Source organism: Prionailurus viverrinus, unplaced genomic scaffold (assembly GCF_022837055.1).
Source record: "Prionailurus viverrinus isolate Anna unplaced genomic scaffold, UM_Priviv_1.0 scaffold_42, whole genome shotgun sequence".
NCBI classification, from domain to species: domain Eukaryota; kingdom Metazoa; phylum Chordata; class Mammalia; order Carnivora; family Felidae; genus Prionailurus; species Prionailurus viverrinus.
The window spans coordinates 4,069,739-4,094,349 of NW_025927609.1; the positions used below are offsets into that span (position 1 = coordinate 4,069,739).

General features: G+C 54.5%; 1 protein-coding gene across 1 annotated transcript in view; it reads left to right on the top strand.

The window, feature by feature from the left end:
* C2CD2 (C2 calcium dependent domain containing 2) overlaps nucleotides 1-24,611 on the top strand; it is a 51,522-nt gene that overhangs the window by 8,787 nt on the left and 18,124 nt on the right. Inside the window, exons 2-8 of the mRNA XM_047847019.1 lie at nucleotides 901-999; nucleotides 12,072-12,191; nucleotides 16,111-16,215; nucleotides 18,275-18,397; nucleotides 19,822-19,945; nucleotides 21,617-21,722; nucleotides 23,851-23,915. Of these exons, the coding sequence (XP_047702975.1) occupies nucleotides 901-999; nucleotides 12,072-12,191; nucleotides 16,111-16,215; nucleotides 18,275-18,397; nucleotides 19,822-19,945; nucleotides 21,617-21,722; nucleotides 23,851-23,915 (742 nt within the window). The remainder of the gene's footprint in view (nucleotides 1-900; nucleotides 1,000-12,071; nucleotides 12,192-16,110; nucleotides 16,216-18,274; nucleotides 18,398-19,821; nucleotides 19,946-21,616; nucleotides 21,723-23,850; nucleotides 23,916-24,611) is intronic.

The window sequence follows — 24,611 nt, forward strand, 5'->3', positions numbered from 1 at the left end:
AGGGGGGGGCGGGTAGAGAGACGGGGAGAGAAAGAATTCTAAGCAGGCTCCGTGTTATCAGCACAGAGCCGGATGTGGGGCTGGAACTCCCGAACTGTGAGATCATGACCGGAGCTGAAATCAGGAGTCAGATGCTTAGCCCACCGAGCTACCCAGGCACCCCTCATTTGGAGATTTTTAATTGCAAAAACCAAAGTGGACCTAGGCTGATAAGCCGCAGAAGGGTTTACTCACGGGGTGCGGTAAGGTGCACAGAGCTGAGGGCAGAGTTGAACCAGGAGACCTTGGGGGGCAGGAGCCCGGCGGCTCCAAAGCTCTGGGCAGCAGGGGCTCAGGAACCCGCTCCTTGGGCACAGCAGCCAGGCTGGTTCATTCTGAGCCAAGGGATCTCAAGTTCCAGCGAGAGGCGGCCGGGCCCTGGGAGAGGGGAAGGGGCCGCACCTGAAGTCACAACGCGGGCAACCACGTGGACGGGGAGAGGCGGTCCTCTAAGACCAGAGAGAAGGCTGGCCTCTGCCAGGAGAAGAGGACGGAGCCCTTGAACTTGCCGTGCTTGGCCAGATACGGTGCTGGACCTGCGGGGTCACCCCAAGCACGCTGCCCCGGGAGCCGGGCTTCTCTCCTGCCCGTGTAAACACGGGTGTTCAGGGTTCCCTTTGCCGTCGTTAGGGCCACCTCCCTGGGTTGTTTGCCATCCCGCTCTGGGAACCAAAGCCCGGCCCGGGCACACCGCGGTCGTGAGCAGGTCCTCGGGGGCGTGTGCTCTCCGTGACCCCTGCTGCTGTTTAGAAGCACACATTTGAGTGACAGGAGTCAGATGACGTTCCCAGATTTGCAGAGCTTTCTCGCCAGTGTGCCGGTTTTAAGGAGGGCCTCACCGTGCTTCTCCCTCTGTTCCAGGGCCCGCTGCTCCTGTCCTTCGAGGAGGACCCGCTGTGGCAGCCCCTGGGACTGGAGGTGCACCGGGTCTCCAGCGTGGCCAGGTCAGCCCAGGAGAAGGTGAGCTGGGGCGTGGGCGCCTGCCGTGGACCCTTACCTGCCGAGGGAGCAAATGTAAAGCCTAGGTGGCGGGGGTCGGGGGGAGGTTATTGGGTCTTAGGATTATTGAAAACCTGGGCACCTTAAAAACCTAAAAAAAAAAAAAAAATTCTGGTCTATCCTGTGATGAACGGATTCGTAAGCTATGGTCGATCAGCACGACGGGATGTGCTTTGGCCTTATAAAAGGAGAGTCGGACGCGTGCCGCATGCCCGGGCCTCGAACACACGGTGTCGAGTGAAGAAGCCGCTTCTCGTGTGACGGCGCTTATGTCGCGTGTCCCGGATGGATCCATCCAGGGAGACGGGACGTGGACTCAGGGTCGCCGGGCACGGGGTGGGGGGCAACGGATCCTGCCTGCCCACGGGCGCAGTGTGTCTTTATGGGGTGACGGACAAGTTAAACGGCCTGTGAATTAACATGTCAACAAAATGCATATATTTGTGCGTGTGCGTATATACAGGTGGCATAGATTTGAGCCATTTCGATGCTACGGAGAGTTCCTCTTCCAGCCCGTGATCGTTCACAGGTTAAAATTACTTATTAGACGGGTCGAATGCTGTGAATGGTGAAAACAGAAATTTTGTTTTTTATTTTTATTTTTATTTATTTAAAAAAAATTTTTTTTTTAACGTTTATTTATTTTTGAGACAGAGAGAGACAGAGCATGAACAGGGGAGGGTCAGAGAGAGAGGGAGACACAGAATCTGAAACAGGCTCCAGGCTCTGAGCTGTCAGCACAGAGCCCGACGCGGGGCTCGAACTCACGGACCGCGAGATCATGACCTGAGCCGAGGTCGGCCACTTAACCGACTGAGCCACCCAGGCGCCCCAGAAATTTTGTTTTTTAATGGCACGTATCTGCAAAAAGTCCTCAGACGCCTTCTCTTACATGGAAGGGTTACGCCCCCGTGTCTGTCTACCTTTTCCTGCCAAGTTGCACACGCGCCATTTAGCAGACAGTGGGGGGCAGCTGCGTGAGCCCAGGTGGCTGGAGAAGGAGAGCATCGCCGGACCCCGAGCCCTGCCCCTTGGATTCTGCTCCCCGTCCCCGCTGTAGAGTATTGTTTGCCGCTCGGGTTCCTTTTCTGTTGGTTTGTTGGTTGGTTGGTTTAGAGACAGAGAGAGCAAGCGGGGGAGGGGGAGAGAGAGAAAATCCCAAGCAGGCTGTCAGCGCAGAGCCCGACGCGGGGCTCGAACCCACAAACTGTGAGACCGTGACCTGAGCCGAAGTCGGACGCTCAACCGCCTGAGCCTCCCCAGGCGTGCCTGGTTGCTTCTCTTTACAGCTCAGGCTTCTGGCTGGACCACAGCCTCTGTGTTCTTCTTCTGTCGGTGGATAAGCGAGTTGTGTTCTGTCTTCCACAAGCACAGCAAACCCGCGTGGCGCTTGGCAGGGTTACTGTCCCGAGTCCTCAGGCGCCAGCAGGGGGACGGCTCACGAGCAGGTGAGCTGCAGGGTTGTAGGCGTGCCCGCTGCACCTTGACCAAGGGTTCCAGGATTGGCCACCAGAGCGCCGTTCCCCGCCTGCTGCGTCCTGGCGGCCCAGGAGGGCTCTCCGCCCCCCTCCCCCTTGCCGGTGCTGGAGTCTCGTGCGATGTTCTCCCTGTAACGACGGTGGGGAAGTCTCTGGAAGATATTGGGGTTACAGGAGGAGGCTGGTGGTAACGATGCCGGGGTGCTGTGACCAGCGTGGCCCGTGAGGGCTGAAGGGGTTGGGCAAGCAGGTGCCCGGTGCTTTTATGACACTGGGGGGCTGAGGGCAGTTCACTCCGGGAGCCCCCTCCCTGTCATTGGCCGATAGGGACCGAAGCCCTTCGTGGTGGCAGCTTCTGCTTGGTGCTTTCTGACGCTGTCCCAGTCGGGGAGGAAGAGTTCAGGGCTGGCCGGAGGTGCAGAGGAGGGAACCGACAGGTGGACCTAGCGATCGAGCATTTTCGAAGGTCTTCACGTTTAGTGCTAGAAAAGCAACCTTAGGAAGCGGATGGCGAAGCCATGTTTATTTTAATACAGCGACAGAAATGGCGCACGCTCATGAAAACGTTGGGAACAGTGTATGGGGCGCCTGGGTGGCTCCGTCGGCTAAGCGTCCGACTTCAGCTCGGGTCACGATCTCACGGTCCGTGAGTTCGAGCCCCGCGTGGAGCTCTGTGCTGACGGCTCGGGGCCTGGAGCCTGTTCCGGATTCTGTGTCTCCCCCTCTCTCTGCCCCTCCCCTGCTTGCCCTCCATCTCTCTCTTTTTAAAAAAAAAAAGGTTGAAAAAATATAGACACCTGTCCTCTTGTCCCCTGCACGTAGCCCTCTCCCTCTGCTCCCCCCGGGAAGGGGCCGCTGCCCCCCGCCCCCAGTGAACTCTCTGAAGGGTCTTACGCACTGCAGACAAGTGGCAGAGCACATACAGGATCTTGTTTCGTCTTACGAGTTTCTTCAGAGCTTTTGACTTCCACGTGTTCGTGGCCAGATGAGGAAATGGGAGTCTGTCATTGCCTTGTCAAGGCTACGGGTGGTGCTGTCCTCGGGCCAGCTGGCCGGCCAGTCGGGTGTCAGGCCCCCAGACCCCCCCAGACCAGTGGGGGGGGCGCCCTGTTGGCATCTGCCTGGCCCCTGGGAGGTTGGGTGTAGGAAACCCCCCAGTTCGAGGGTCCTGCGCGCCGCCTTCCCCATTCATGGACGGACGGACGGGGGGACGAGCCTTCTGGCTGACCACGGTGCGTTTGAAGTCACGGAGGCGGGTTCATCAGAGTCTCTGTTGTGCTGTGACCTTGGAGGGAGGTCTCTTGACACCTGTGTGCCAGGGGAGGTGGGAACACGCCAGAGCCTGTCTCTCCTCGCCCTCTGGGACCTCGAACCTTGTGTTCTTGGACCGCTGCATCGGGCAGGATGCTCACAGCAATGGGGTCCTCCTCCTCTTAGGATCTGCCCGCCCCCCAACCCCCAACATGTTCACTCTGTCAGCTTCGCTACGTATCTTCCGTGCCCCGCGTGGTTCTTGAGAAGCAAGAAGCTGTGATGGCACTTGGGACCCACCAACAAAGGTTAGAAAGAAATACAGACGTGTGGTTTCGCGGGTGTCACCCTCTCCTTCCTGAGCTCGCCCTGTGTGATCGGCCTGTATCTTTCCCATTTCCCCGACCCAGCCCTGATGAGGGACATGTGGGATGGCACCTGAGTTAATGACAAGGACACGTCCAGGCTGGACCAAGCGGGTCGAGCGTGTCGTCACATCTCTGGTGGTCTAGATGCGAATGGGGACTCTGATCTCCCTTTGCGAGCACCTTCCCGACTCGTGTTTGGCCCTGAGTCCCTGTGGGCCACCAAGGAACCAAGGAGCACCCGCTCTCAGGGTGCCCGGTGCTGGACTTTTTCCTGCAACCCCTGGAGACCCCCGGGCGCCAAACTAATCGCCTTGGCAGATGTCTTGCTCATCAGCAAATGCCCCACCGCCACATCCCACGCCGAGAGTGAGGTGTCGCTCAGCTTAGGGACGTGTGAGTCATCTTGCACAGCCCGTGATGGGTGCCGAATGCTCACCCTGGCCGGCCTTGGCTCAGCAGGTGCGCCGCATGCCTGCAGCGCCCGGACGCCAGGGGTGTGGGCTTTTTCCAACCCGCAACAACCAACTGGGTGTTCGTAGCTCGGTTCCATTCTGAGCCGGATTCCACACAGGGCCCCAGGGGAAGGGCGCAGCCCCACACGACTACCCCCCTTTAGATGCCAGTCTCCAGCCTGGGCCATAAAGTCGGGGATTTCCACTCCTCCTCGGGTTTGATCATTTGCTGCCACAACTCCCTGCATTCGGGAAACCAGCTTACTTCCTAGTATTCACATCACGGGGAAAGAACAGCCAGAGGGGACAGATGCACAGGGCAAGGGCTGGGGCAAGGGGCCCCTCTCCGGGCACACCACCCTCCTAGCACCCTGCCGTGTGGGCGGACCCAGAGCTCTCCAAATCCCACCGTTTGGGAGACTGCAGTGGTTTTGGGAGCCGGGAGCCGGGGACAAAGACCAGACGTTTATCCCAAGCACCAAGCCCTGCGGGGGTTTTGAGTGGTGGAGTTTCCTGCAGGAATTCTGTCCTTGCAGGGAGCCTGTGCTCGCCTGGCGGGACATCTTTCTGTCACATCCCTGGCGCTGTGGCTCCCTGTGTGCGGTCTCGGGTGGCCCCGGCGGGAGGCAGGACCCAGGCGTTCCCCGTGGGGCCCTCTGCACCAAAGGCGTCACCTTTGAACTTTTCTCCCGGGACTCTCTCTGCCTTCTCTTCCAGTCCCAACACGCACTGAATATATTTATTTCTCCCAGACTGTAATTAACCCTCTTACACAAGAGCGACGAGTTTCTACCTACGTTCTCTTTCTGCACACATCCTGGGAGAGTTTTGCTGCAGAACGTTTGGCCCAGAAAAGGAGAGCCTTTGTTCCTCCAGCGCACGTGGCCCGAGAGCGCGTTCTTCCCCCGCGAGGCGTCCCAATAGCCCTTTCACGGCGTGTCTGTGGATTTAGAAATGCCGCGCCGGGTTCCATGGAGGTAAGAGGTCGGCGAGGGCCGTGTGGCCACTCCTCCAGTGTGAGTCAGGCTTTGAGAGTCGTGCCGTGACAGGTACCCAGTGACGGAGCCGTGCGTTTCCTGCCGGGAGCGTGGCGTATCTCTTTGGACACAACCGCTCGGAAGGCTTGCGGCTGAGGACAAGGGTCACGCTTGGTGCTGGAAGCCGTCTTCGGAGGCTGTGAGCCACGTGGGCTTTCTTGGTGTGAGGCCAGGTGTCCTGTGGAGAGCCTTAATTATCCCTGTCTGCAGCGCCATCCGTAAATAAATAGAGGCTTCTTATGGTATATAAATAAATAGAGGCTTCTAGTGGTGTAACGATCATCTGTAGGTTACAGTTTAGAATCGACGTAATAACCCACCCAGCGTGGAGGAAAGCCCAGCTCAGAAGCCCGGGAGACACCGGCTGGATCTGGGCTCGTTTGGGTGCTTCCTTCTCGCTCCGAGCCGTAGGCAGGTAGGGTCGGCCAAGGACGCGTCCTTCCCCGGCAGGGTTGTGGGACGAGCGAGGGCCGGCCTGTGCCCTGGCCCCCGATGCTGTCGGGGCCACGGGCTTGGCCCCTTCGCTTTCACCATACTTCTCTGCCGGAACAAGAATCACGCCCGTTGTCCAGAGGAGGAAACCGAGGCACAGAGAGGCTCAATCACTTGGCCAACTTGACTCTGAGCTACGAAGCAGTAGAGGCTGGAGTTGAAGCCCAGTCAGCCTCCAGAAGCAGGCTGGAGCACGGCGCGCCATCGTCCCTGCTGGGACTGCACGTTCTTGCTGTTCTTTCCCGCCTGCTCCCGCCCCCGCCCGGCCGCGAAAGAGACGGTGGCGAAGGGGGGGCGAGAGGGAAGGACAAGAACTCACCTCTGCTTCTGGAAAACAGAACAAACAGAACTGAGACAACTGCGCGGACTCTCCCCCAGAGTCTTGTTCCGCGTTGCATGTCGGGCAACCCCACAGCCGGCCCGGGGTGTGTGTCGTGCACTGTGCGTGCCCGTGCTTTCTACCTGAGGCTGTCACCGGTGTGTGTACTGAGACCTACTCTGAGAGCATCCGGGGTCCCCTGTGCTCTTCCCAGACCTCAGCGGGCCCCTCGGTTTGCAAGGGTGGCACGGTCCGGGTTGTCCGTGGTTCTCTCCCTGGCTGCAAGAAGCCTGGTTGATGATGATGATGATGAGGATGATGATGATGATGATTATTATTATTTTGCTTCGTGTGACTTGAAGTTCCAGGTTCCCCATTAGCCTCGTATGCACGCAACAATGCTGGCAGGTTGTGAAATTGTTTTGAACCGACGTCTTTCCAAAGGCAGGCATGGAGATTCCTCAGCAGAGGCCCCACCCTCTGAGACCCAGTGTGGACGCCACCCTGGAAATGGGGAGCCGTGCCTCCTGGGAGCTGCACCTGCGTGGGTTCGCGCGTACCGAGTTCCGGGCTGAGCCAGCCCAGGGGTTCCGGGTAAAGGACCCGCAGACCAGCTGCAGCTTTGTTGGTGTGTTGGAGTTCTGGGAAGCAGCGTTCGGGGTAGCTGTGACAGCAGGGCTGCTCTAGACAGGGAGCATGGCAGCCAGCTGAGAAAAGACCCGATTCCCTCCGGCCTTCATTTTATTTGTTTGTTTGTTTAGAAGATTTATGTATTCTGAGAGAGAGAGAGAGCCCGTGCACGAGTGGGGGAGAGGCGGAGAGAGAGAGAGAGGGAGAGAGAATCCCAAGCAGGCTCCACACTGTCGGCGTAGGGCCTGATGCGGGGCTCGATCTCACGAACCGGTGAGATCATGACCTGAGCCGAAACCGAGAGTCGGACGCTTAGCCTCCTGAGCCCCGCAGGTGCCCGCCTCCTGCCTTCGTTCTAAAGGGAGTGTCCTGTACGTATCACGTAATACACGGGGGTGATGAAAGAGAATGACACATTCCCGGACAGAGTTTTAAGCCAAGGAATGCCCACCGTAACCGCGTTACGTAGTAACAGTACTTCCTGGGGGTGTATTCTTCCCGCAAAACCTTGTTGTTCATCGGAAAGCGTCCCAACGAGAGGAGGCATGGGAGTACTCCTGGGGTAGGGTGTCGGAGCCCGTGTGGCCCAGGGCACGCCCCTCAGTACGATCAAGTAGGACACGGGCCCAGCATTCCACGGGTTGGGTTCCCATCTTGTTTCCGGCGTCTTTCGTCTTTCCCCGGGTGAACAGGATTAACTTCGTAGATACTCTGATGATATTGACCTCTAATGGGTTTTGCTTGGTTTTGTTTTGTTTTTTAAAGTGGATTTCTGTATTTTGAGGTGGGGGGAAGGGCAGAGGGGGGGGGGGACAGAGTCCCAAGCAGGCTCCGCGTCGTCAGCACAGGGCCCGACCCGGGGCTCCATCTCATGAACCTTGAGATCACGACCTGAGCCAAAAGCACGGGTCAGACGTTGAGCCAGCTGAGCCATCCAGGCGCCCCCTCATGGACTTTACTTTTTAAACTGAGTCTCTACCCCAGGGTCGAAATAATTGTTCGCGTCAGCCTGGTGCCGTCGTAAAGAATATTTACAGAGGGGAGTCTGCAGAGCAGCATTGGGAGCTCCGAGTGATTGGTGAAGGGGCTTTACGTGCATTTCATTTTGCAGCTCTTTCCTCGGGCTGTTGTAAAGCGTGATCCCAGCGAGAAAGATCCAGTGACATCAGCCGTTCCGTTGCGTTTTCACGGCTGTGTTCCCGGTTCTTGCGGGGACAGAAGCAATTACGTTATTTCCAGTTATCTGGAATGTTCTAAGAGAAGAAGGAGCTGAGGCAGCTATACAGGAAGCTTGATTGGAAAGGAACATGGAAAGAGTGCCCTGAGATGTGACGCTATTCCAGGCCTTTCTCTGGCAAGCGTTAGCAAAACTCAGGGGTGCCTAGGCCTGGGATCCTTTGGCCCCGAGTCTAAACAAAGGAATACGGTTTCAAGATAAGAACCTATTTGCAGAGGCGTGCGACTGTTGGAGCTTGTGGTCTTGAAGCTGGAGAGAGAGAGCACAGGAAAGTGAATGAAGCCCTCCCCTTCCCAACCCCCCCCCCCCCCCCCCAGTCTGTTCTGTCCAAACAGATTACGGTGATGTGAGCTCGCCCTCACGTTCCCATGATGCATCCCTCCCAGGCTTCTCCCTCGATCTATGGGAGTGGACCAGGCCTTTACCTTTGGGACCCTCACTACGTGAAGTCCATCCCCCATAAACGCTCTCTTCTGCAGAAGAGGGGGGTTTATCTGGGGGACACGCTGTAGCTTTCCTTTGGTGCGATTTTGAAACGGTTTATGTAATCGAGGAGTTGTCTGCTGCCTTTGAAAAAATGTCTCAGGCGTAAAGCAGGTGGGCTGGCGGCTGGCTGCGTCCAAGGGAGCCCCTCCCTGTGCTCCCAGATCAGGGCTTCGTGGAGTCCTGGTCTGGGGCTGGAGGCTCATGTCTGTTCTCGGAGAAGTGCTTGGTCCCATCGCAGATACTAGATACTGTTTCCCCCTAACTTAAAATATATTTTTTTAATGTTTATTTATTTAAAAAAAATTTTTTTTAATGTTTATTTTTGACAGGGAGAGAGAGAGACAGAGCACGAGCAGGGGAGGGGCAGAGAGAGAGGGAGACACAGGATCCAAAGCAGGCTCCAGGCTCTGAGCCATCAGCACAGAGCCCGACGCAGGACTCGAACTCATGAACTGTGAGATCGTGACCTGAGCCAAAGTCGGACGCTTAGCTGACTGAGCCACCCAGGCACCCCCAGTTTCTACTCAACTTTGTAAGTCCACCATCAATATCAGACTACCTCAGCGAGCCGCCTGAGCACCGAGGACTGTAAAACTTCCGAAGGGATCCTCGTAAACGTGGGTGTGCTTGGGGGTGGGGAGACTCCGGGTTAAGATCAGGGTCTCTACCTGTTCGTCCTTATTTAGGTGGATGTCAACCCTGGACATTCTGGCCCCTTGGGAAGCTGACCGGGTGGAAGGGTCTCTGGAACCTCGGGTCAGGCGACCCTGCCTTCTGCTGCTCCGGAAGGGGTCCCCTGTGCGGTGGTGAAGGCTCGCCACCATTCGTCGGGGTTGAGAGAATTTAATCTCCATTGTGGATAACACCTTAATGCACTCAAAGAAGATTACTTATTGTGAAAGCCTTTCCATTTTGTTCTTGTCCATTTGACAAATGGGGCATTATTATTCCCAGGGTGGCAGGGGCGGAGGCTGGCCCGGATGAGGGTTTGGCCCTGGTCATTGTCCCTCCAGCCGGGCTCCCAGCAGCCCCAGCTCCAGTTGGGTTCTGTTGGGCCATGCTGAAGTGTTGAGGCAGGTTCAGACTGTTGCTTTCGTTAGCTTTTCCACCTGTAATGCGGCAGGGACACCTGTCTGTGTGACAGGTTTTATTTAGGGGGTCGGAACCCATAGGTCTGGCAAGACTGCACTTGGTCTGGGTCAAAGACATTTGGGACCTACAGATACCCCATGTTTATAATATCGCACTTACTTTCTTGATGTGACTTGAATAGTAATTGGGACCGTTGGAGCCTTGTATTCGAGAAGTTTTAAAGTCTTTTTAAATCTAAATCTGCTTGTTGATTTATTCTTTTTTTTTTTTTTTTTAATTTTTGAGAGAGAAAGAGACAGAATGCGATCAGGGGAGGGGCAGAGAGAGGGGGAGACACAGAATCCGAAGCAGGCTCCGGGCTCTGAGTTGTCAGCACAGAGCTCGACGCGGGGCTCGAACCCACAGACCGCGAGATCATGACCTGAGCCGAAGTCGGACGCTCCACCAACTGAGTGACCCAGGTGCCCCTAAATTTTTTTTTATTTTAGGCAACCTCTATATCCAGTGTGGGGCTTGAACTCACAACCCTGGGATCAAGAATCACATCCTCCACCAACTGAGCCACTCAGGCGCCCGAAGCCATGGGGTTTTATTGGTAAAATTCCTGTGAGCTTAGTGGAGACGGTTCCAAACACATAACAGGAGTCAAGCTCTCACCCTGCGGTGTTTTGCTCGAAGCCGCGTAGAGGCCCGGGCTGTTGTGACAAAGGACAGTGAATGTTCTCCGTGTCATGTCATCTGTGCACGTAACTCCTCTGGCACGAAGCTACGTTCCTCCAGAAAGGATTGTTTACAGAGCATTTATTTTTGAAATGAATAGACGACATTTCTTGCACAAACATTTTTTTGTTCCAACCTTTTGTGAACTCGGGAGAGGCAAAAACAGGCTGGGGATATGTAAACTCCTCCGTGTAGACCGGGCTTCCGAGAGCGACCCACCGGAGTGGGTGCCATGGGTTGCCTGCAGTATTGAGAAAAGGCGAGGTTTTGTCATTCTGTGCCATCGAGGCCTTCCGCGGTGGATGCTGGAAATGGACCCTGTGCTGGGGGGTTGGGGGGGGTTAGCGTCCAGGTCGGGTCTTTGCGGGAAGGGCAGATGAGCCCGGGGTGGAGAGGCCCTGGCAGGGGGGGGGGGGGGGGGGGTGGCATTGGGTTGGGGAGGGAGGAGCTAGCTGGGGTTGGGAAAGAGGAAGGGGGCAGATGTCCCAGCCTGAACTTTGTGAAACAGCGGCCTGACAGAGTAACTGTTTTGATAATCTTTCCGCTTGGTATTTTATTTTAGATTCTGATAAATCCACCAGAGAATTAAGGAATTTTCTTCTCCTTCCCAAGTGACAGCCTGCGGTGTTCCCTTGGGAATGTGGGGGGTAACCTCCTGCCTTACGCCCGGCCTCCTGATGGGTCCCAGTCATCCCCAGGGGCTTGCTCGGCAGTCTTCCAGGGTGGGGGTGACCCTCCATTCTAGAAGATCCTCTCCCGTGGCGGGAATCTGTGGCAGAAACTTGATATTTCTCTGTTCGGTAACAGCTCTCTCTAAAATGCTTTGTGATTTTTATCGGGGATACGGTCTGGCTTATTCCTGGTGTGATTACTTGTCTTTGTCGTGTAGGTCCTTCAGCGAACTCGCTCTATGATTCTATTTTTGTTGAGCCATATAATTTCCTAAGCGTTTAATATTTTATATGTCCTTTGAATTATCCCCGCGTCTTTGAAAACCATAATAGGTTGAAAATTATTCAGATGGAAACAACTTCTTGTGTCCTGGGTATATTTTTAAATGTTGTGCTTGCAACATCTATCACTTGTGTTGTTTTGAGGCTCGTTTTTAGTGAGCGGAGACAGCTAATGGCTTTTACTCCATAGGCACATGGAAACGTCTGGGGAATTTTAGTCGGCTGGTGGGGAGAAATGGAACAGTGTCGAGGGAAAACTTCTTGTGGGGAAGAATATAACAACTGCTGGGCGAAACAGAGTGTTAGCTCTGGAGAAACGCATCAGGAAGAAAAGACTTGCAACACTGTTCCCAGTTTTCAAACTAAGTAATAGAAAATATGTGAATCTGGGTATTTATCCAAGTCTGGAATTCCAAATTTTCGTCTTTGCTAACTTTTAACGTCCTGAGTATTGTAGTCGATGAACTAAAAGAGGTACACGGAACGAATTCTCCTGTCATACCTTGTCCCTCCGCCAGGTGGTGTCCTGTCACGTGGTGGGCGAGGCCATGCAGTTCCTGGTCAGTGCGGGGCCCGCATCCCCGGGAGACACGGGGCGCCAGCTGTACGGTGTCAGGCTGTCCCCGGTTCATTTACAGGTAAGCGTGGGTAGATCGAGTGAGTCGTGGGGAGACAGTGCTCGTAAACCTATGGGGTAAGCGTGGCGTGACCATGGGGCTGTGATTCCTTGATTTTATTAATCATTCATTTCATAGTTTCCAGACCTTCTGTACTATATTGTACCTGCAGGAAATAAAGCATGTGTGTTGTGTATATGCGCACACACACATGACACGTGCACGTGTGTGCACATACACGCACATACATGCACACATACACGTATGCATAAAGACACGTGCACACACACGCACACACATATGACATGCATACGTGTATGCACAAAGACGTGCACATGCGCGCACACACATCTACACACATATGTGCACACGTAGCACACACGTATATATGTGCACACACATGTACGACGTGCACACACATGTACACACACAGTCATGCCCACACGTATGCACATACACACATGCACACACATACGTGCACACATACACATGCATAAAGACACGTGCACGCACGTGCACACACATGACATGCATACATGTATGCACAAAGACACGTGCACATGCACGCACACACATCTACACACAGATATGTGCACACGTAGCACACATGTATACATGTGCACACACATGTACGACGTACACGTGCACACACGTGTGCACATACACACACGCACGCACACGCGTGCACACATACATGCATGCACAAGGACATGTGCACATGCACACACACATACGCGCACACACATCTACACACAGACATGCGCACGCATATGCACACACATCCATACGTGCACATACATGTACGGCATGCTCACATGTACGTATGTGCGCACACATGTACACACAGACATGTGCACACGTATGCACACACGCACACAATACATGCATGCAAAGATACACGCACACACATACGCATGTACATGTGCACGCACACATCTACACACAGACATGTACACACACACACACACACACACACACACACACACACACACACAATGAATTCAGAGGTTGCCCATTCAACGAAATTGGGAGATGTGATATTTCTCAAGGCATGTCCACAAATCCGGGATGTCGTTGGCAGGTAGGACAAGGCAAGTGGCATCTGAGGTGGAGGACAGCTGTGCTGCTTCAGGACCCAGTGCCGGACTCTTTCGGAAAGAGTCGGCTTTGTTTATTTGTTTGTTTATTAATGTTTATGTTTGCGAGAGAGAGTGAGCAGGGGAGGGGCAGAGAGGGGGGAGACCCAGAATCCGAAGCAGGCTCCAGGCTCCGAGCCGTCAGCACAGAGCCGGACGCGGGGCTCGAATCCACAAACCGCGAGATCGTGACCTGAGCCGAAGTCGGATGCTTGACCCCCTGAACCACCCAGGCGCCCCATGGAAAAATCAACTTTAAAATGGCTCGGTTGGTTAAGTGTCCCCACCCTTGATTTCGGCTCCGGTCATGATCTTGTGCTTTGTGAGATAGGACCCCGCGTAGGGCTCTGCGCTGACCGCACGGAGCCTGCTTGGGATCTTCTCTCCCCTTCTGTTTCTCTGCCCCTCCCATGCACGCACTCTGTCTTTCAAAAATAAATAAACTTAAAAAAAAAGAGAAAGATCTTTAAAAGAACTCTTAGTATGTTTTACAAGTTACAAGAGGAGTGTTCCTGTAGTTTTTCTGATTATAGGCTTATTATTATGATAATTACAGACTTGCACAGGCCTCCCTCGTTTTATTGCGCTTCGTAGATACTACGTTTACCAACCGAAGGTTTGCGGTGGCCTCTGCGTGTTTCTCCGTCACAGTTGGGTGATTCTGTAACACGTCCTACTTTGTCCTTAATCTGTTTCTCACGGAGATCTGTGATCAGTGATTACAGCTCACTGAGAGCTCAGACGATGGTTACCAATTTTTAGCAAGACAGTATGTTTTGATTAAGTCAACGCACATACGCTGTCACCTGTTAGACGTGACGCTATCACATGCTCTGAGAGTGTTGTGTCGGCGTAACTTTTATGCACCGGGGGGGGGGGGGGGAGGGGGGTGGGGAAGCCAGGCAAATTCATTTGACTTGCTTTCTCGTGACACCTGCTCTGTCGTGGTCTGGACCGAACCTGCAGCGTCTGTGAGGTGTGCTGGTGTATATTTTGCATAACGTTAACGATGATGCATATAGAAGTTACGTAGAGACACGTATAGTAATTATAAGAGGCTTATTGGTCAAGCTCCGGGTGCCCAAAGCGTCAGTAACTGTGTGTCTCTCCCGCACAGCGGGGGTCCACGGGCGCCCCATTCGGCCAGCGTGTGAGCACTGTAAATTTCTGGGTCTGTTCTAGGGGTCCCTGCTGGTGCAACCCTGGGTTTCCTTTCCTCTGTCCTTGTGCTTGGCTGCCTAAGTGGGGAATGAGCCCAAGTCATCCAGCGCCCCGAGCCACAAGGGAGGACACTGCTCCACATGCTTTTCCTTCACAGACGTGGTTTTGCATACCCAGGGCAAACCAGATTTTCTGGCTACCTAAATGGCCTTTTTCTGAGATCCAGCCCCCGCTCCCCCCCAGCCCCAGCCGCCAACACTTCCTTTCTGAGAGGTGAGGGGGGGTGAGCGTCACGACACGCACTCGTCAGAGGCTAATGCCCTCTCGCTCGCCCCCGAGATTTTGGACAGTGTAACTGGACAACACCTCCAACGTCTGGGACGCGCGTACCCGACGTTCACCGCCTGTTCTGGAACAGACGGAGTCCTGCCAGACCCATCCACCTCCGGCGAGGAAATGGCATTTTCCGAGATGGTTCACGTGCCATTTCGTGCAGCTCAGACACAAGGAGCACAGTTGTATCTTTGATCTCTTAACGCACTTTGAATGCACTCTGTGGATTCCCCCTCGGAGCACAGGGGGCTGCTGGAGGTGGCTGGGTTATTAACGACCAAGGCGGGAGACACTCCGGGCGCTCTGTTGTGGCCGTTACAAGTGCATCGGGGGGCCTGCATTGGCCTCGCGGCCCCGAAGCAAGTCCCCGCAGGCTTAGCTTAACATGCCACCAACGTCCCACATCCCCATTCCGGAGGCCCGTCGGCCTGGAAGCTCTGGGGGGACCCGTTTCCTTGTTCACTGGGCTGTCAGCGTGATTCGGGTCCTTAGGGCCGGAGGGCCGAGAGCCTGTGTCCTTGCCGGAGGTCAGCTGGAGGCTGTCGGCAGCTTGGACGGGCCCCCTCATTCCCGAGCTCTTGGCATCCTCCCTCTGTCGTGAAGGCCCCTCTCTGGCCTGCTCTCCTGCCTTCCTCTCCCGTCTCTAAGGGCTCACCTGATTCCCCGGGGCTCGCTGGGGTAGCCCTTACCCTAGTCTCTCCCGCGAAGCCCCCTTTTGCCATATCAGGCCACGTAGTCACAGGTCACGAGAATCTTTGCAAGGACATCTCTATGGGGGGGAGGGGGGCATTATTCTCCCGCCACAGATGGGGCGGGTTCGACGGATGGCTGCCAAGGCCCAGAGTCTGGTTAGAGGGTGGGTGTTGGCCTAGGCAAGAGAGGAGGTGCACAGCCCGCGGGGAGTGCACGGGAGTGGGGTTGGGCTGAGCTCTGGCTTCCTTCCGTTCCTCCCTCTCCTTCGCGCCTTGGTGACACTGCCGAGGAGAAATGCAGGGCCCAGGGAATTATTCATGTGATAGACTACAGAGTTGAGGGACATGTGGCCCTCAGCCGCCAGCGCTGAGGGCCCTGAGTGGCAGGTTGAGGCCGAGGAAGGCGCTGGCGGGGATGGGGCCGGGCTGCAGGGAGGTCCGGGGAGGGCTAGAGTTTTCCTTACCGTTTTGAGAAGGCAAGGGGAGGCCAGGCGGGTGTCTAAGAACGTAAATGAACTCGCGCACACGCGTGCACACACACACAGACCTACGCGCGCACGGCTGCGCTTGGGGTTTTGGTGGGAAAGGCAGCTCCTCAACAACCGTGTTTCTTCGTAGCTGGAGCTCCACATGAAGGACAAGAGAGACGACATCCAGATCAAGTGGTCCTTGGTCAGCACTCCAGAAACGGCCGTTACCGTCCAGCCCAAAGCACCGGTGGAGGTCAGTCCGTGAGTTTTTACGATCCCCCCCCCCCCCCCCCCCCGTCGGTGTGTGTGAACGTGCTCGCAGGTCGTGAGCGCCCGATCTGGGGAGCAGAGGCTCGGACCAGCGCCTCCCTGGGCAGGCTTCTCCCCTCGTCCCAGAGAACGGGGCGGCCGCGGCAGGGCGTTGGATGAATCTGGCGCCGGCCCGACCCAGCTGCTCATCTGGGCACGAACCCTGGCATCTGAGCACCCCATTTCCCCCTCTGTGAAGCGACGAGAAATTGGGGGCGGGGTTAAAAAAAGACTCAAGTACGTGAGCAGAGCGAGGTCCGTCCATCCGTACGATGGAGTGTTTCTTCAGCCGCAAACAAGGAATGAGGTTCTGCCACCTGCTGCCACCTGGAGGAACCTCGAAAAGGTCAAGCAGAGCGAGGCAAGCCGACACGAAAACACGCGCTTACGATCCCATTTCTAGGAGCTGTCGCAGCGGGCAAACCGTAGACGCGGAAGGCAGAGCAGTGGCCGGCAGGGGCAGTTGGTTGGGGGGGAGGTGGCCGCGGGGAGCGAGAGATCAGGGTACGGGTGACAGAGCGGGGGTGGTTGCACAGCACCGAGCGTCCCAATGCTCAGAGCAGAGCGTCCCAAAGCTACCGGAATGTCTGCTTTAAAATGGTGAATTTTACGTCCTGCGGATTTCACCTCACTTGAAGAAAATCGGTGTTACCGAGGACCTGTGGAAGGGAAGGGACAACATGTTAAGTACAGACCGCGGAGCCTTAACGCCTGGGTTGGGCTCTCGGCTCTGCCGCTCACACGCCGGGTGACCCTACGCGTGGTAATTCACTTCTCTGTGCGTTAGTGTCCTCGTCGCTCGAGTGGGAACAATGATAGTCAAGGTGGTCGCGAAGATTAAATGAGCTAGTACCTAGAAGCGCCTAGGATCGAGCCTGACTTATCTTAAGAGTGACGTGGGGTGGGGCGCCTGGGTGGCGCAGTCGGTTAAGCGTCCGACTTCAGCCAGGTCACGATCTCGCGGTCCGTGGGTTCGAGCCCCGCGTCGGGCTCTGGGCTGATGGCTCAGAGCCTGGAGCCTGCTTCCGATTCTGTGTCTCCCTCTCTCTCTGCCCCTCCCCCGTTCATGCTCTGTCTCTCTCTGTCCCAAAAATAAATAAATGTTGAAAAAAAAAAAATTAAAAAAAAAAAACAAAAAAAAGAGTGATGTGGGTATTTGCTGTTTTGATACTTATTAGAGTCTCTAGCAGAGAGTAGGTGTTCACTAATGGGCACGTTGGGACTAAGTTGGCCAGAGCAGGACCTGGCCGGCCGTCTGCAGACCGATCCCTGAGATGCCCCCAACCCTGCAAGTCAGAGGTTTTCCATGGGTCCGTGGTCCTGGGGGAGGTCTTTCCTGCAAACGTCCTGTCCCCTGAGCAGGTGGGGGTAGCTGGAGCCCCACAGCGAGGGCATTTACCCCAGAGGTGACAAGGGACACCAGAGGGCTGGTGTGGCACTCCCTCCGTGTGACTGCCCCACAGTTTACGTATGTATTTAGCGGCTGACGGATACTTAGGGAGTTTCCAGTTTGGGGCTTTATGAACAGTGGTGCTGTGTGCATTCTGGAACGCAGGAACACGTTTCTGTTGGGTGGGTATTATTACAGCTCTATGGAGCTGACCCCTGGTAACACAAATCATCCAGTTTTGTTCCTCTACAAGCTTGTCTTTCTCCTCGGGCCTTTTCGCTTACTTGAATACTTTTTAACTTCAAAAAAAAAAAAATGTCACGCGAGACAGAAAAAACACATCTGTCGGAAAGGGTTTACGCAGAAATAGCAGCATGTTTCTTATCCCGCGTGTCTTTACTTTTGCCGTTTTTAGAAATAAGGGGCCTGATGATCTGTGAGATCGGAGGACCCCGTCTCCCAGACGTCACCTGTCCTAATCTGACCTCCCGGGAGCCCAGGCCGCACCCAGCGGGCTTTGCCTCGGGGATGCGGTGAGGAGAGCAGTCACCTGCCCGTCCGGCTGCACGGCGACGGTTATGAAACGATTGGGTGGCTTGTCTTCTTCCGGCAGGAGCGGGCGGCTGAGACGAAAGCAGTGTCTGAAACCCTCAAGGATATCTTGAAGCACCTGGTTGGTTCTGCCTCGCCGTCGGTGGTTCTGAGGACCAAGCCTGTGGATATGAGGGAAGTTCAGGTGAGTCAGTCCACGGAGGGCGGAGCTTCCCGACCCTTTGGGACCAGGGTCCCCCTCCTGGAGAATCTGCACCCGCCCCCCTTGTCCCTCCACCCCCCGTGGGAGAGCCAGAGTGAACGGCTGCTTGCTGGTGATCTTGACCGTGTCAGGGACGAGCTTCGAGTTCAGGGCACAGGGTTCCAAAGCCCCGTGGGATGGAAGCAACAGGTGTCTGGGCCTCTCCGCACGGTCCAGCCCTAATTGGCCTTGACCCTCTGCTTTTTCTGTGTTGGCTGTCCCCTCAGAGCCTGTGGTCTCGGATCCCATCCTTCCAGGACTATGGGACCTGGGAAACCCAATCAGCAATGAGAACATGCCCTCGAAGCCAGGAGGCTTTATCTGATACCCTCCGTAACTGCATGAGCCAGTTGTGTATTTATATAAATGTACATTTGTTCACATGCACAAAAACTTATTGTAAGGAATGGGCTCACGTGATCACAGAGGCCGACAGTCCCAGGATCTGCAGGGTGGGTCAGCGAGCCGGAGACCCAGGAGAACCCCGGGGGCACTTCCCTTCTGAAGGCCAGCAGACATGAAGAACTAATGTTTCCATTCAAGTCTAAAGGCAGGAAAAAAACTGATATCCTGGCTTAAAGCAGTCAGGCTGGAGGAATCTCCTCTTTTCCAGGGAAGGTCGGCCTTTGTTGTGTTCAGGCCTTCAACTGATTGGACGAGGCCCACCCACATTAGGGAGAGCAACCTTCTTTACCTGGTCTTTTGATTGAAATGTTAACCTCGTGCAAAAATACCCTCATAGCAACACCCAGGACAATGAGCAAATACTTGCGTGTCCCGTGGCCCCGTCAAGTTGACACATAAAATTAACCGTCATGCGTATATAATTGAAATATTTTACCTCCATCCCAGCCCTGTGATTGCTCTGGCCCCAGTGCTCATGGACTTGGATCCTAAGGACTTTTGTGACTGCTTCTTACAGGTCACAATCAGCAGGGTCCTGGTTCACAAACTTTTTTTAAAAGTTTATTTATTTACTTTTGAGAGAGGGAGAGAGCAGGAGTGAGGGAGGGACAGAGAGCAGAGACGGAATCCCAAGCAGGCTCCGTGCCATCAGCCCAGAGCCTGACGTGGGGCTCGATCTCAGGAACCGTGAGTCAGATGCTTAACCGGCCGAGCCACCCAGGCACCCCCGCACCTGCTTTATTTGGGCATAAAAGGCTCCCTTGCAAGGGAAGAGGTTTTGGTTGATTGGGACCCTCCCTTCCCACGAGAAGGGAAAAATCGTCGCAGAGCAGACCCCAGGGTCAGGCGCCCCGTGCAGACGGTCCTGAAGACGCCCCCCGCCCCCGGTGACAGGTGTCGAGGTGTTGGGCGGCCGCCCCTTCTTCCCCGCAGGTCACTGTCCTGTGTGCTTCTGTTCACAGAACCTGCAGCACACTGCACCCAGCCCTCAGGACTCCTGCCCTCCCAAACCTCCAAGGGCCCACGAACTCAAGCTGTCGGTGAACAACATCCGGGCCTCGCTGCTGCACGATCCTGGTGCTTCAGGCAGGTGGCACAGGGAGCCCCGCTGGTTCCAGAAGGGACCGTCCCGCCTGCAGGGTGATTTGTGGTTTCGCCGTGGCACCCTCCAGTTGGGTCTGCGGCGTGACCCCCGCCTTTGAGCAGAAAGAGCCCCTGAGAAGCATAACAGCAAAGAGGGGCAGTTAAAAAACAGTCCTGGCTTTCATACGTGAAGGCTGAGGGCAGAAAGGAATGCGGTCGTGTGTAACCTTGCCCTTCTCTTGAGTCTGGAAGGCACAGCCTTTTTTTTTTGGGAACTATTGAACGCGTAAACCCATGTTGAGCATCCCTGACTGATAGGCGATAGGCACCTTCTCCTTTTCTAGAAGCCGAGGTGCCACGGGGGCAGTTTAGGGAGCATCAGAAGGGCTTTGGCCCATCGGGGACGCTTCGGTGCTGGGAGGGGCTGTTACCGGAGTGAAAAGTATTGCAGACCATTTTTTTTTTTTTTTTTAAGTTTACTTATTTCGAGAGAGTACAAGCAGGGAAGGGGCAGAGAGCGGGGACGAGAGAGAGAATCCCAAGCAGGCTCCACACTGGCAGCACAGAGCCCGACGTGGGGCTCGAGCTCACAAACCGTGAGATCGTGACCTGAGCTGAGATCAGGAGTCAAGATGCTTAACTGACTGAGCCGCCCAGACGCCCCAAACAGATTATTCTTTTTAGCTGTTCCCGAACGTTTGCTGAGCCCCCACAGGCACAGCAGCCTGGGACAGGACACATCTTTCCAGTGTGATCTGATTTTGCTGAGACCAGGAATGAATTCCTCTTTATTGTCCGAGCACACTAAGGGTTGTTTATCTGCAGGGACTTCCTTCCGGTCCCCAAAGCACAGACTGCCCGCATTTAACAAATGAGAGTCTGTGCCAAGCTCGTCCTAGGTGATTGTTCGGGTAAAAGCACTTGGATGTTGCCGTCTGGGGCTGCAGTGTTCAGCCGCCGAGGGGCATCTCTCTCTGGACTCAGTCGGCCAGGGCTGGGATCCCCGTTCCTCGCCTCTGCCAGCAGGGGCACATCTGGGTCCGTGTCTCCCCTCCGCGGTGATTGTGAAGATTCATAAGATAATATGATAGAACACCTGGCACCGTGGGGTATGTGGTAAAGCGTCCGTGCGTTCCGGTGATGGCTGACTACGCCGTGTGTCCATACCTTCATGCCGTGGGACGACAACTATTCACCAGTGAAATGTCCCGTTACGGGGATCAGTGATCCCCAGACAGGAGTCTGACTGAGCCGAGTCAGGTGTAAAAAGGCACCCCTTGTAAGTAGGGACGTGGCTTCCCTGTGGGGTGCCCCCCCACTTGGGGGTCGTTCCAGAGGACTTGCCTTCTGCAAGCAGTCTTGTCCAAAAGTGGGGACCACATCTTCTGTAGTGATGTCGCCCCTGGGGAGTGTCCCCCCTCCCCTCCCGCCCAGGGCAGGGAGCAGGGGCACTTGGGGTCTGTCCAAGGTCAATAGATACTAAGTTGGGGATAGAAAATCTTAAACCTCCAATGAGGTGCTTCGAGAGTTTGCTAATGGCAAAGGAAACAAAGAACTGTCCCCCCAGAAGTGGGTGAGCCAAGAGCTCAGGCATTTAATTCCGCCTGTTATATGCAAAATGTGTATACGTGTAATGCGGTTAAAAAATAAAAATGCCCCTTTGTTCGATTACAGGCTACGTGAACCCACAGTGTGTAGTTCGGCTGAATGATCCCGTTCAGAAGTTCAGCGCCCTCGCGAAAAACGCTACGGACCTCACCTGGGAAGAAGAATTCACCTTGTGCGTACAGCCTGGCTATCTTGGGCTGGGGTTTGTACAGCCACACCTGTCCAAGACTGCCCAACCTGGCAGTCGGTTTGCAGCACCGTTCACGCCAAAACCTAAAACTAAAAAATAAATTTCGTTTAAATGTGTAGCCAACATCCGAGGTAGTTTTAGGTTGAATGTGGATTTCTTTCTGAAGGCGGCTCTGGGGGTGGGTTTCCTCCTTGCCCACGTCCTGCTGTGACCAGAGAGCACTGTGGTCGGGCTCCCTTTTCTTTAGAAATACACACGCTTTGGGGCGCCTGGGTGGCTCAGTCGGTTAAGCGTCCGACTTCGGCTCAGGTCATGATCTCACAGTCCGTGAGTTCGAGCCCCGCATCGGGCTCTGTGCTGATGGCTCAGAGCCTGGAGCCTGCTTCGGATTCTGTGTCTCCCTCTCTCTCTGCCCCTCCCCTGCTCATGCTCTGTCTCTCTCTGTTAAAAATAAATTAAAAAAAAAAAAAAAAAGAGAGAGAGAGGGAGAGAAAATCTCTTAAATGCACATACCTTTTGGCTGGGATCTACAGTTTCCCTAAGGAAATAATCGCACAGTGTTTACAAAGATGTATGGATAAGGACGTTTCTCTTCGCTTGTTTATAATTACGGAACGTTGGGGCGCCTGGGTGGCACAGTCGGTTAAGCATCCGACTTCAGCCAGGTCACGATCTCGCAGTCCGGGAGTTCGAGCCCCGCGTCAGGCTCTGGGCTGATGGCTCGGAGCCTGGAGCCTGTTTCCGATTTTGTGTCTCCCTCTCTCTCTGCCCCTCCCCCGTTCATGCTCTGTCTCTCTCTGTCCCAAAAAATAAATAAAAAACGTTGAAAAAAAATTTTTATAATTACGGAACGTTGACCGCAACCAACAATTATTAAGAGTTGGTTATTAAGGAACGGACAAAATAAAAGGCCACATAGTGAAGCACTGGAGATCTAGTAAAAATGACGTTCTTCCGTAGTGTCTGACGTGGAAAGATGTCCCGTATCTTAATTGAAAAAAAAAAGAAAGAGAGAGGTTTATCATGTTCTATGTTTTGTTTTTAGATAATTACATAGTACACTTTTTAAAAAAATTTTTTAACATTTATTTATTTTTGAGACAGAGACACAGCACGAACAGGGGAGGGTCAGAGAGAGGGAGACACAGAATCTGAAACAGGCTCCAGTCTCCAAGCTGTCAGCACAGAGCCCGACGTGGGGCTCGAACTCACGGACCGCGAGATCATGACCTGAGCTGAAGTCGGACACGTAACCGACTGAGCCACCCAGGCGCCCCCATAGCTACACTTTTTAAAAACATGTGTATTTGGGGAGGGAGGGAGAGCTCGCATGTGCGAGCAGGCGAGGGGCGGAGGGAGAGGATCCCACGTGGGCTCCACACTGTCAGCACAGAGCCCGACTCGGGGCTCGATCCCACGAACCGTGAGATCATGACTTGAGCCGAAAGCAAGAGTTGGATGCTCAACCAGCTCAGCCACCGGGTGCCCATATAGCTGCACTTTTTGATACAGCAACGACTCGCTATATGTCGCTCTTGAAATTTCAACTAGTGAAACTTAAACAAAGTTAAGTTCAGGCCCTCCGCTTGCCCTGGCCTTACCTTGAGCTCTCGGTGGCCGTCTGTGGCCAGTGGCCCCCGTATCAGAGAGCGGCTGTGTACAACATTTCTGTCATCAGCCAGGAAGTCGCGGAGAATTCTGGGAGACCAGCAACCAAATATTAAGGGCAACCGTTTGGGGATAGTCAGGTTGCAGATAATCTTTTTTTTTTTTTTTTAATTTTTTTTTTTCAACGTTTATTTATTTTTGGGACAGAGAGAGACAGAGCATGAACGGGGGAGGGGCAGAGAAGGAGGGAGACACAGAATCGGAAACAGGCTCCAGGCTCCGAGCCATCAGCCCAGAGCCCGACGTGGGGCTCGAACTCACGGACCACGAGATCGTGACCTGGCTGAAGTCGGACGCTTAACCGACTGCGCCACCCAGGCGCCCCAAGTTGCAGATAATCTTTATACTGATGGTGATTTGTATCTCTTTGTACAGTCAGAAAAAGAACACCGTTTCAAAAAGTTAATGGAACTTGTTTAAAAATTCTTTGTCTTTCCTGCAGTGAGTTGAATGCCAAGTCGAAGGAGCTGTACTTGGAGATTTCAGAGGAAGAACAATCATCAGGAGGTGGGTGTCGAGCAGGTAGATGGAGGCCCTGCTCTCCGGGGGGGTTGGTCCAGCTGCCTTGACGGGGACCCGGAGAAGCTGGGAGGCGCGGGCGGGAGACCCCACAGAGCATGCTGGAGTTCCGAAGGCAATGTTGGCTCGAAAGTCCGTCTCAGTTTTTGACAAGGTCATACATTTTTTTTTAAATGTTTATTTTTTTGAGAGAGAGAGAGAGACAGAGCATGAGCAGGGGAGGGGCAGAGAGAGAGAGGGAGACACAGAATCCGAAGCAGGCTCCAGGCTCCGAGCTGTCAGCACGGAGCCCGACGCGGGGCTCGAACCCACGAACCGTGAGATCATGACCTGAGCTGAAGTCGGACGCTTAACCGACGGAGCCACCTGGGGCCCCCAAAGTCATACATTTTGGAAAAGAATATACTCAGCTGGTTTTTACCTTTCTTTGTTTCTCTCTCTCTTTTTTTTAAAACAAATATCTAAAATTTTTTATTCAGTAATTCTTGGTTTAGAGATGCACTTCTCAATCTTCTTAGCCTTAATTGATCCGTTTTGTCTTGTTTCAACTTGTGGTAAAACGCTTGTGACATGCAAATGACCATCTTAACCATTTCTGAGGGTAACATTCAGTGCTATTAAGTACATGCCCACTGCGTGCAACCCTCACCACTGTCCGTCTCCAGAACTTCTCCATCTTCCCAA